Source organism: Vulpes lagopus, chromosome 10 (assembly GCF_018345385.1).
Source record: "Vulpes lagopus strain Blue_001 chromosome 10, ASM1834538v1, whole genome shotgun sequence".
Classification (NCBI taxonomy): domain Eukaryota; kingdom Metazoa; phylum Chordata; class Mammalia; order Carnivora; family Canidae; genus Vulpes; species Vulpes lagopus.
The window spans coordinates 68,782,208-68,794,809 of record NC_054833.1 but is presented as its reverse complement, the minus strand read 5'-3'; the positions used below and the strand labels follow the sequence as shown (position 1 = coordinate 68,794,809).

Sequence of the window (12,602 nt, the reverse complement as noted above, 5' to 3'; positions counted from 1 at the left end):
TGGCTCCAGCCAACAGGAGGGCAGGCAGACTGTAACCTCCCAGAGCCATTGGAGGTGCAGTGAGAGCATGCAGTAAGGTACGGCACATGGCAAGATTTGTACAAACGGTGGCCACCAGATGATGCTCACCTGGGCCTCCCATTCATTCTGGAAACTTCACAGGAGCCTCTACGATGTGCTAGGCACAAGTTCAGACTCAGTTTCCAGAAGGAGACAAAATAAACAAGAACTCTATCCTTAAGGAGTTGACATTCTAGCACAGAGACAAACAAAGGAAACTCCAGAGTAACAATGCCCGTTAGTGAGGTCGGGGTCCTGGGGGAAGAACATTTCAGCAGAGAGAAGGACCAGTGCAAAGATCCTGAGAAAGAATGAACTTCCAGCATTAGAGGAACAGACCACTCTAGGGAGTGGGTTCCTCGTGGCATTCTTAGGGCCCTGGGGTGTTCCCTACACTATTAAGGCACAGCTATACCATCAGCGTTTTTTTTTTTTTTTTAGAAAGGAAGATCTTCCTAACATCAAACCAAAGTCCTTCCTATCACAACGAAAGCCCAAGCCATCTCTTTTAGCACCCCCTCACCCCACCCAAGAACCAGAGCAGGCTGGTTCCTCCTGCCTCCGCCTCACTAGCTTCAAGATAACCATCATGGTGGGGAAAGTTAATGAAACACCAATGACCTAAAGCATCTTCCCACGAACCCAAGGCAACAGATGGTCCTATCTTATCAGACTTGGGACGCAGTGAGAGGGGCAAAATCCTGTAAAAGAAACTGGACCTGGGGCGCTGAGTGAAGCCTGGGGAACCGGTCTGAGTGCTCCATACAGGGACTGGAGCCTGTGGGGGCAGGGTAATAGGTGGGTGGTACTAACGAAGGTGTTCACATCAGTGCCCGGTAACCAAAGGAGGGAAGAAAAGGGAGCTTGGGAATCAAGCAAATCTTAGCTTCAGGTATGGCTTGGTCCAGCACTCTAAGTTTTGGGTAATGGCTGGTGGCTCTCCTGTTCTCCCCTTATCACTCAAATTGCAGTCACTTTCCTCTCTGTAACATGATGGCATTCTCCTAGGTCTCCTTCCTTCCATTCTTGCCAGCACCACCCCCATGAATCCATTTTCTATACATTTGAAAAACCATGTCACTCCCCTGCTTAAACAGGCCCTGTCCATGGCAACCTGATGCCCTTAAAATAAAACAGAAACTCATTATCAAGGCCCCAAGGGCCCCTGTTAACCTCGCCAACCCCGTCTGGCAGTCCTCTCTCCTCACTGTTCTGTTCCTTGAACACACGTCATTCCTACATGGCAGACTTTGCACCTGCTGTCCCCTCCTGGCACATTGTCATATGGTCAGCTCCTTCTCATCAGGACAGCTCAGATGTCACCGTCCATGCCCTCCAACCCTGTAGCTACTCTGTTCATGCTCTCACTCAGCACCAGCTGGTAGGATTTTCTTCACCGATGAAGATGTCCTCTCCCGGTGTGGCCCAGCACCATGTGGCCCATACCATACCCCCCAGTCCCACGTGTCTGATGAACACCTGAAATGTGGCCATTAAGGTTAATGAACTTTTAATTTTACTTAATTGAAACTTAAGTACGGCTAGTGGCTACTGTACCAGAGCAACTCTAATCACAAAGCATACTTTTATTTCCTCTCCTTTAGCATGATTTGACATTATCTTGTTTATTGTCTGTCTCCAGAGTATGAGCTCTGTGAGAGTAAGGACTGTGTCTGTCTTGTCCACTGTTGTATCTCCAGGGCTAAGAACTGGGTCTGGCTATGGTAAGTGCTCAATATATACTTATAGAATATATGAATGAGTGAATAATTGAATGAATGAATCCTATGGGCTGTGAATTCTGGAGCTACCCAGTTCTCTGAAGGCAATGCTAGTTCTGCCTGCGACTTCCTGTGTGATCTCAGGTCAGGATCTTGCCTTCTCTGGGCTCAGTGTCTTCATCTATAAATCAGGGGATTAGACTAGAGGGTCTCTAAGGCCCCTCTGGCCTTAAAGCTCTGAGGTGTAGCTGCTTCTTTTACTCTGCCCAAGCTGCTTCCTTGGTTCCCCACCCTTCCCCTAACCTCTCAAGCTACCTCATAGGAAGGATGACCGGACAGGCTTCCTGTACCAGGAGCCTATGTTTGGGGAATGATCAAATCAGGCTGGGCTGCATTCATCTCCTATAAACAAATGGCCTTCAGGCAGCACTTGTGGGAGATGATGAAGTGGTAGCAGGCTGTGGGGGCTGTGTCCTGGATCAAAGACTCTGACAGCCAAGGGCAGGGGAGGAGCCAGGCCGAGGCAGGCTGGCGGCTGCATTGTGTGTGTGAACTAGAGGTGGACTCTGGGGTCTTCCCAGCCTGACCCCTGCAGCTGGTCCATCCACTCTTGCCCTTCTCACCCTGTGCTTGGGGTTCAGGGGCTGGCAGGGGGTGCTCAGACCCTGTGTGCTTCTTACAGCAATTTATACGAACCGGGCACAGGGAATCAAGAAGCTGGTGCTGATGATAAGTGACTCAAACCCTGACCCCCAGCCCCAGCATCCAGCGCTCACACACACACACACACACACACACACACACACATGCACACACATATACTCAGCCAAACACAACACACAGCTACAGATGCTGAAATACACTCACACGGAAGCAGGGACACAACCAAGACACCCACACATACAACACACATGCAAGCAAACATGATTTAGCTGAACAGAGTAGACACGTACATACCCCTGCCCAGTGTAAACCCATAGGCAATCCCACGAAACACAGATAAGTGGGCATCGGGGCCAACCAGATAGTGTGGCTGCTCACAAGCAAACATAAACACGTAGCATCATTTCACATTCTTGCAACAGATGCAAAGACATATGATTCTGCACAACACACATGTGGCCACGGACCTGCGGATAAACATACCAATACCACGGCCATGCCTAGACACATGCTCAGAGATTGTCAGCCCCACCTGGACATGCATCCACATGGATGCCCAGGGAGATGCCATACCCATAACACATGCACACACATGCACACCCACAGAGCGGCTGCCCACACGGTGACCTGGTGAACCAGCGGGTCAGAACCCAGGCATGCAGGCACGGAGCAAACCTCCACCCCTCAGCCCAGCCGCACGCAGGCCTGCAGGCCGGAAGAGTGGCCGCCTCTCCCTGGCCTGGCCAGCTGGCTGGTCTCCAGACCCTGGTGCGGACGGTGAGGCCAAGGCGGGGGCAGTCCAGCTGGTGGCCTGCGTTGCCTGCCTCTTCTCCTTGGCTATGTGACCCTGAAGGACTCTTTCCCACCACTGAGCGGGCCCTGGAAATGTGTGTAACAACCTGGATTCTAGTTTCTTCTGGAAAATGAGAAGATCTGTCAAGACCAGTTCCAAGTCCTGTAGGCCTGCAACAGGCTTGAGCCACAAAACCACTGTCCCTTTCAGAAGGCCATGAGCATTCCAGCTCACCCAAATCAGTGGTCCTTACTTGCCTGGCCCCTGAGGCTGCAGTCCTGGAAATATGTGCTTTCAGACTTTCATTTTCCCGCTTGTGTGTGTATGTGCTTGTATAGCCACTCACGTATATACACAATCTTGCGAGCACATTTTTTTGTGTGCTAGCAAGACCCCCAAAATGGGCTCATTTGTCAGAAACTGAATGAGACCACACACAGACTTCCCCTCGACATATCACAACTACATTTCTATTTTTTCTTTTTAAAATATTTTATTTTTATTTTTTTAAAGATTTATTTATTCAGAGAGAGCGAGAGAGAGGCAGAGACACAGGCAGAGGGAGAAGCAGGCTCCATGCAGGAAGCCCAACGTGGGACTCAATCCCGGGTCTCCAGGATCACACTCCGGGCTGCAGGCGGCACTAAACTGCTGTGCCACCGGGGCGGCCCCATTTCTTTTTTTTTTCTTAAGATTTTATTTATTTATTCATGAGAGACACAGAGAGACAGAGAGAGAGGCAGAGCCAAAGGCAGAGGGAGAAGCAGGCTCCATGCAGGGAGCCTGATGTGGGACCCGATCTTGTGTCTTCAGGATCATACTCTGGGCCGAAGGCAGGCACCAAACTGCTGAGCCATCCAGGCATCCCAACACAACTACATTTCTGTGCTAGTAAATATTTACATTCCAGTTAAAAAAAAATTCTATTAAATCTTCTAATGATTTTAGATTTATAACAAAGAGAGCAACGGAGTTCCCATATACCCTTCATCTAACTTTCCCCTGTTAGCATCTTATTTATACAACCATAGTCCATTTGCCAAAACTGAAAAATTACCCTTAGTAAAATATTATCAACTATGCTATGGACTTCGTTAAGATTTTGCTAATTCTTCTACAAATGTCCTTTTCCTGTTCCAGGACCCCATACAGGTCCCGTGTGGGATTAAGTCTAAGTCATTTCCTTCAGCCTCTCTGGGCCATGACAGTGAGTCTTTCCTTGCTTTTCATGACCTTAACTGTCTTGAAGAACACTGCTTGGGTATTTTGTAGAATGCCCCTCAATTTGGGTCTGTCTGATGTTTTTCTCATGATGAGACCAGGGTTATTTTTTGTGAGAGAAGAGCATAGAGGGGAGGTGCCTTTGCATCAGATCGGGAAATAACTGATATCCATAGGATTTATCACTGCTCATGCCAAGGTTGAGGAGCTGGATTTCTCCATCGTTTTCTCCCTCTGTACTCCATTCTGTAGACGTCAATCATGAAGTTCTTGCCCTCAGGGGAGGGAGACAAAGTTCCACCCATTGGAGGAGGAGGAGCTACATTATTACAACCTGACTTTATTTATTTTTTTAATATTTTATTTATTTATTTATGAGAGAGAGAGAGAGAGAGAGAGAGAGGCAGAGACACAGGCAGAAGGAGAAGCAGGCTCCATGCAGGGAGCCCGACACGGGACTCGATCCCGGGACTCCAGGTTCACACCCTGGGCCGAAGGCAGGCACTCAACCACTGAGCCACCCAGAGATCCACCACAACCTGATTTTAAATGACAGGACAGCATTTCATTTTATGCATCTGCCATCATTTACTTGGCCAGTACCCTAACGTCATGTTTCTTTCTTTTTTTTTAACATCATGTTTCTACGGCTTTCAACTTTTCCTTCTACCAGCAAAGCTGCAAAGGACAACACTGGAGCTCAAGCTCAGATTCAACAAATATTTTTCAAGCAACCTCTCTGTAACAGGCACTGCACACTCCAGTGAACAGTATCTGTGTACCTCTTTCATTTTGTTTTCTTGGAAGAAATTCACGGGTTGGCATTGCTGGGTCAAAAGATAAGCACATTTTTAAGGCTTTTGATAAGTATCATTAAACAAACCTCCAGGAAAGTTGTACCAGTCTACTGTCTGAATTGACATTTTTTTCTTTTTCAAACTTTTCCCCCCTTATTACAAAAATAAATCATGTTTTTATGAGATAACTGGAAATTACTCACTGGACATTTGATGATATTAAAGAATTCTTAGTTTTTTTTTTTTTTTTTTTTTAGGTATGATAATAGTGTTGTGGCTACTTTTAAAAAATAGTCCTTATCTTTAGAGGCATGTGTTGAAGTATTTATGGAAGAAATGATATGAGTTGGGGATTTGCTTCAGTATATCATGGGAGGGGAGAACTGGATGAGGTTTACCTGAAATGGGACTTATCTGAGCGGATTGTTGAAGCTATGTGATTGGCATGCTGCCCGTCAACATCAGACTCTCTCTATATCAGTAAACAGCCAAAAGTTTGTTTAAAAAGTTTTTATAGACCATATAAAGTGATAGCTTAGGTGACAGTTCCCATTCTTTTATCTCCCATGGTTAATTACAGAAGTTTGGTGCATGCACCTCTAGACCTTTGCTATGCAGATGCTAGGTATATTGCAGATACATATACACTTAAAACAGGAATGAGCTACCACTGTACACACCATTTTCCCACTAGCATCTATTTTTATTTTTTAAAAATATTTTATTTATTTGAGAGAGAGCACAAACAGGGAGAGAGGCAAAGAGAGAAGGAGAAGCAGACTCCTTGCCGAGCAGGTAGCCCAATGGGGGGCTCCATCCCAGGACCCTGGGATCATGACCTGAGCTGAAGGCAGATGCTCAACTGACTGAGCCACCCAGACAGCCCTCCCACTAGCATTTAAACTTCACCATATTTTGCAGATGGTTGGCAACTTCAAAACGCTCTCATTCCTTAATAGCTTGGTGGCACTCCCCTGTCTTAAAGAACCATAATTTATTTATCTGATGCTTTAATGGTGGATAGATGGCACATCTCCAATTTTCTGCTCTTAAGAACAATGATGCAGTGAACATCCTTGTACATAATATATCTTTGTGTATCTATGTGAGTACTTCTACAAGCTTTCTAGAAGTGGAATCATTAGGTTAAAAGGCGTGCATATCTAAAATTTTAATAGAATGACTAAATTGCCCCTGTTGTAGACTTTGTATGTCTAATGTATGACATTCTCTTCCAGAACATATCTCCGGACTATTGTCATTTGGCGCCTGCAGTAGAAAAGCAACATAGAGTCACAGCCAGAAGCGGTCTCTAAGATCTTCAGCTTTTGCTTCCAAGGTAGCCACCTGAGCCTTCTCATCTGTAAACTGGGAGTAATATTAATCCCACCTGTCAATTGGGGAAGGGCTAGGAGGCTTTTCTCGATGCTCCATTTGTACCATTGTAATTAAAGTATATGCTCATTTGGGGTGGCGTGGGGGATACTGATGTAGGATGAGGGGGGAGGGTACAAAGACCCCCACTAGGCACCATTTGGCACTGCCAGAGATAACTTCAAATGGGGATAGTTGGGTTTAGTGAGGTTCTATGTGATGGATACCCAGCACCCAGCCCAGAGCCCGGCACACTGCCAGTGCTCCACATTCACAAATTCCCTAAGAGCTGACATGATGGCTGACAGGAGCTACACCAGAACCAGGAAGACTGACTTTTTTCAAAGACTGTCCAGGACAGGGATGCTCAAGCAGCAATTAAAGAAGAGAGCCAAGAGATATGGCCAAATCTGGCTTATTACCAGGTACGTAAATACAGTTTTATTGCAACAGAGCCATACTCATTCATTTACCTATTACTTATGAAAACTTCCATGGGCCAATGGCAGAGTTGAGAAGTTCCCATAGAAACCATAGTATAGCTTGCAAAGCCTAAAACATTCACTATCTGGCTATTGATGGAAAAAAACTGCCAACCTCAGCGCATGAGTTGTAGGCATAATAATAAATATAGTTTTTAAGTGCTTACTATGTTTCTGGCACCATTCTGAACATGTCACGTATATAAATTTATTCAGTCCTCACAGTAACCCTATGAGGTAGATTCTATTTCTGGTAGCTAGTCTCAAAGATGGCCCTAGTGAACCACGTCTCCTGGGATTCATGCCTTGTGTGGCTTCCTCCCACAAGTGGGACAGTCTTGCGATGACTAATAGAACACAGATGTGACAGTGTACCAGTGCCAGGCCTAGTCTTTAAGATGACCGGTGCTTCTACATCCTCCATCTTGGAACACTCTGGGGGACCCAGAGATGGCACTGAAGAGATGTGGGGAAAGGCCACGGGGAAGAGAGGAGGCTCAGAGACTGGAAGAATAGGGAGTGGCCAGATGGCCTGGTTAGGGGGTTATGGACCAGCCTGGTGACCATCTGCACTTGCATGAAACACCCCCAGATCAGACCAGCAGAACTGCTTGCTGATTCCAGGGAGCTCATAGAACTGTGAGAGGCAATCAAATGGTTCAGCCACTAGTTCTGTAGGGGTGCGGTGGTTTTCTGCAGCAACACCCACCTGAGACATGATCTCTACTGGGACTCTCCCGGGTCTGTCTGAGTTCAAAGCCTTTTCCTCTCCACTCTGAATTAGTGGTCTGTGCCCCTGCATGGACACCGAGATCCCACAGAGCTCTTCCAGATGCCGATTAAATCAGAATATCTAGGAATGGAGGCCCACAGTAGGTATTTTTTAAATCCTGCAGGATTTGAGAAACAAGGCCCTATCCACCATTTCCAAAACTTGCCTGAAAACAAGAAATGCCTGGCATATTTTTTTTTTTTTAAACAGATTCCTGAGCTCCAACAGATACACTGATTCAGAATTTCCACAGGAGCACCCTGGTAAGCTGCAGAGTTAACGTGTTCCCCCAGGTAAATCTTATTATCAACTGTAGAAGAAAAAAGGGAGAGAGGCAAGCCAGCTCCCAGGTTGGAAGGACTGTTTGGCAGTTTCCTGTTAAGCATGACACCAAACAACGCAGCTATCCCCCTTCTGTTGGGTGTTCCCAACAGAAATGAGTACTTACATCTGCCAAAAGGCACGCACGAGGATGTCCCTAAAAGCTTTATTCACAAGGTCCCAAACTGGAAACATCCCCAGTGGCTATCCACAGGAGCATGGCTAGACGAATTGTAGTAGAGCCACATAACGGACTACGGGGTAGCAGTGAGAAAGCGTGAAGTAGTGACAAAGACCACAACACAGATGCATCTCACAGGCCTACTGTTGAGTGTGAAAAGCCAGACACAGAGAGTGTAGGTTCTACTTGTATACAGCTCAAGGACTGTCCAGACTGACCTGCAGTGATAGGGATCAAATAGTGGGTATTTCTGTGTTTGTGTCTATGTGTGGGAGGCAGGTTCTAGAGCCTGATGAGAGAGTAGATAAGTGTGTGTGTGCTCTGCTCCCTCCTAGGATGCCATGCACACAGCAGGACTTACCCTGCATTTAGGGCCTACTCGAGAGGCCTTCGCTTGCTTGCTCCTGTGTTTATTGCTTATTTGAGACATACGTTATACACTGAGTTGTATATATACAACAAAGGGAGCAATCTTAAGTATACGGCCCAGTGAATGTTTACACATTTACCATGAGTATCTGGCCTTGTGCAGAGTGCTCTTCTGGGTTCCTGGAAATGGAGGCCAAGGCTGTAAGACTACAGATCCTGTTTACTGTATGGGTTTTATGATCCGGGGTGGGATATATGACAATATGGTGAAGAATAAGCTTTCATTCATTTACTCAGCACATGCTCTGTGCCAGGTACTGAAGTTAGTCCCAGAAATGCAGCAGAGATCAAGATCCAGCCCTGCCCTCATAGTACTCAGAGTTCTGGAGAGCGGCACAATGAACAGTTAAATACACTTATTCCAACTCTTAAATACTTCCCAAATTCATTCTCCCATGGACCCTGGCCTAGTTCAGGCCCCTACTGTCTCTACTCTCTGGGCTTATAGTAGCTTCATAGCCAGCTGTGTTTCTAGGCTTCCATCTCCGACTCATTCTCTAGGCCAACAGCCCCTATGTAAGTGCTCAATCTAAAAAATTCAGTTAATGGTTCCCTGTGTTAACGGTGTCAATCCTGTAGGCTTGAATCTTCATCGAGAGGGTCTATACCGTGACCACAGGCAAATTCTTTAAGTGCCCTGAGCCTCATGTGTGCATTCTGTAAAATGGAGATAAAATAATAACAATAAACAAAACACCACCACTACCACCACCACCACCTATTTCCCTGAGGAGGTTGAGGTATAATCTGTCATAACAGGTGTTCATATAGCAGGTGCTAAACCTTTGCTCTCACTGCTTCTCTGCACTACCTAGTAATGTCGAGGTGCTTCTATACATGGACACACACCTTTGCTTTAAAGGCCCTGAGCTCCTGGTAATCCTTCTCTCCGGAATGCCTTCCCTCTACCTTCTCCTGGTTGGGTCTTACTCAACTCAGGACTTAGCCCAGGCACTGCCTCCTCCAAGCAGCCCCCCCCCCCCCCAAACTGCATATGGAGCCGAGTGCCCTTGTCCGGACCCCCATAGCACCCTAGATTGAATTTGTCTGTTTGCCTCCTGTTTCTATTTGTCTCCACTTGCTCACGTGTGTGAGCTCTTTCTGGGCAGGCCTGAATCAAAGGCTTTTTTATACCCCCAGCTGTGGACCCTTCCTGTTCAAGGCAGGTGCTGGATGTGTCCACTGGCTTGAGCAGAACATCCTAAGCATTTTCTTAAGGCAAGTGGCCTTTGAGTTGGCCTTGAGGCACGGAGAGGACTCTAAGAACTCACTTTTAAACAAAGTATACATGCGCACAGTACCAAATCCAAGAGCAACAAAAGGGCTTACAGTGAAAATTAAAAGTAGGTCACCTCTCAACCACCCAGCACCCCTCCCCAGAGGCCACCATTGGTATCAGTTTCTGAGTACTCTGCACAGGCAAGAATGGTCTGTCTCCTCTCCTACGCACACTTTTTATTTCGCAAAAATTCGAACCAAGAGAAAAGTTACAAGAATAGTGTGATAAACACTGTTTGCCTAAATTCGCCAATTAACATTTGGCCACATCATGCGAAATATTTCACAAGCATTATATCATATAATGCTCACAACCGTATAATCACTCCAATTTTGTAGATGAGGTAACTGAGGCAGCAGGCAGGTGAAGGGACTTGCCCAAGGCCACAGAGCTAGCAGGGGTGGGTGGAGCTGGGCTTCCCCCTGAGGCTGCCACAGGACTTTGATCCACCTTCCTTCGGCTTGCTTTGGAGGAAAGCATTTTCTCACACTAAGTTGAAATCCACCTCCCTGAGATACTCCCCAGATGATCAGTGGAAAAGTACACAGCTCTGGAAGCATTTGCTACTTCTCCTAAAACCTTCCCATTCCCTAAGCAACAGCTGCTGTCGCTGCTGTTAACACATGCTTCAATGTCACCTCCTCTGTGAGGGCTGAGTTAACTCACCCCACTGTTTAAAAACTCCCGTGGCCTACTCCAGGCTGCCAGCAGGATGACATTTACACTCTTGAGCTTGGAATCCAAGGCACTAGGTGATCTGGCCTCAGGAATCCTTTTAGCCTCATCCGTCCTGCTCCTGCTTCCCCGTAACCTCCACCGCCAGCGGCTCTCAACCTCTCACCATCTGCTTCAATTTCCCCTCCTCCTTGAAGCCGCCCCTAATTTCCCCAAAGAGTGCCTCCCATCCCCCCCCCCTCCCCGTTCTGGGCTCCCGAATCTTCTGCCTGTATCTCCTTTTACAGTCTCCCCGGGGCGGTCTTTTGGCCATGGGACTGGACAGTAGGAGGATTGGAGTGACAGTCTGGCCCCGCCTGCACAAATGACTTCAGGAGTCTGAGCCTCAATTTCCTGAAACACATAATGGGGGTGGGGGGTGGGGGGCGGAAGAATGCCTAGCTCAGTACCTGGCATGGAGTCAGCCTTCACTAATCTCCCATTACAGAACTGACAGCCCTTCGAGGCTGGACACTCTTAGTCATCCCTTGAAACTCTACCTCTTAGGTCTTACCTTCTCTGAGCCTCAGTTTCCTCATACGTAAAATGGGGATGATGACGGAGAGGCTGCGAAACTTAAACGATCTCGTGGATATCGAGCACTGCGAGCAGTATCCAGCCCCTATTAATAACGCCATGACCACTACAGCGCGGGGGCGCGGAGCAAGGGGGCAGGCACACAGTAGGTGTTTCATTAATCCGCTCAGCGCCGGGGCTCGGGCGTCCGGAAAGGGCGCGGGGAAGGCGCGGTTTGCAGAGCCAGCCGGAGGTCGGCTCCGCCCCTTCCCCCGCGGGCCCCCGCCCCAGCCCCTGCAGCTGTCAGGACCCAGCCAGCTCCGGCGCCAGTCCACCAAACCTGAACGTCCCATCCCGGCGCCCCCACCTTCCTTCGCCTACACAAGTTACCTTGCGCCCGGCCGCCTTGTCCCCGCCCCCGGCTTCCATTGGCCAAGGGTTTTCTTTGTTAGCCGGAGCGCGCCTCTCCCATTGGCCGGCAGGGCTGCCGATCGCGCGGAGGGCGCGGCCCCGCCCCGCGCGCTGCCCCTATCGCTCCCTCCGCCCCCGCCCGCCCCGCCCCGCCCCGGGAGTGCGCGAGGCGCTCCGCTACCATTTGCTGCGGCCGCTGGGCGCCGAGGGCAGCGGCGGCGGCGGCGGCGGGGACCGACCCCGGGGACCGGCAGCGACCCGGCGCCTGAGAGGCGGGCCGCAGCGCGCGGAGGCAGCGGGCCCGGGAGGCCGCGTCCATGGGCCCGCGGCGGCCGGGCGGCGGCTGTGCGGCCGGGCGGCGGGGACCGCGCGCTCTGTGAGGGCCCGGGCGCGGGGCTCGGCGCCGAGCTGCCCCGGCGCGCCGTCGTGCGAGGAGAGGCCGCCCTGACCGCCGGGGGCGCGCTCCAGCCGCGGCCCGGCTGTGAGGCGGCCGGCCGGCGGGGGGATGCCGCGGCGCCCGCGCTGAGCCCGCCGTGCATGGTGCCGCCGCCCGCCGCCCGCCGCCCGCCGTCCGCCGCGGAGCGCGCGCCGGGCCGGGCCGCCGGGCCTGTGCCGCCGCCGCCGCCGCCGCCGCCGCCGCCGCCGCGCCGACCATGTCGGCGGCCAAGGAGAACCCGTGCAGGAAATTCCAGGCCAACATCTTCAACAAGAGCAAGTGTCAGAACTGCTTTAAGCCCCGCGAGTCGCATCTGCTCAACGACGAGGACTTGACGCAGGTGAGCGGGCGGGGGTCCCGGGGCCGCCGGGGAGGTGGAGGCCCCGACCCCCGGCGGCCCCCTCGGGCGGGCTGCGAGTCGCCCCGCTAGGT

General features: G+C 49.9%; 1 protein-coding gene across 8 annotated transcripts in view; it reads left to right on the top strand.

The window, feature by feature from the left end:
- Positions 1–12,269: 12,269 nt before the first annotated feature.
- LOC121499604 (myosin phosphatase Rho interacting protein) overlaps positions 12,270–12,602 on the top strand; it is a 147,227-nt gene continuing 146,894 nt past the window's right edge. For all 8 annotated transcript variants that reach the window (XM_041770430.1, XM_041770431.1, XM_041770429.1 and 5 more), the window contains exon 1: positions 12,270–12,510. In XM_041770430.1, the coding sequence (XP_041626364.1) occupies positions 12,388–12,510 (123 nt within the window). In that variant the 5' untranslated portion in view covers positions 12,270–12,387. The remainder of the gene's footprint in view (positions 12,511–12,602) is intronic.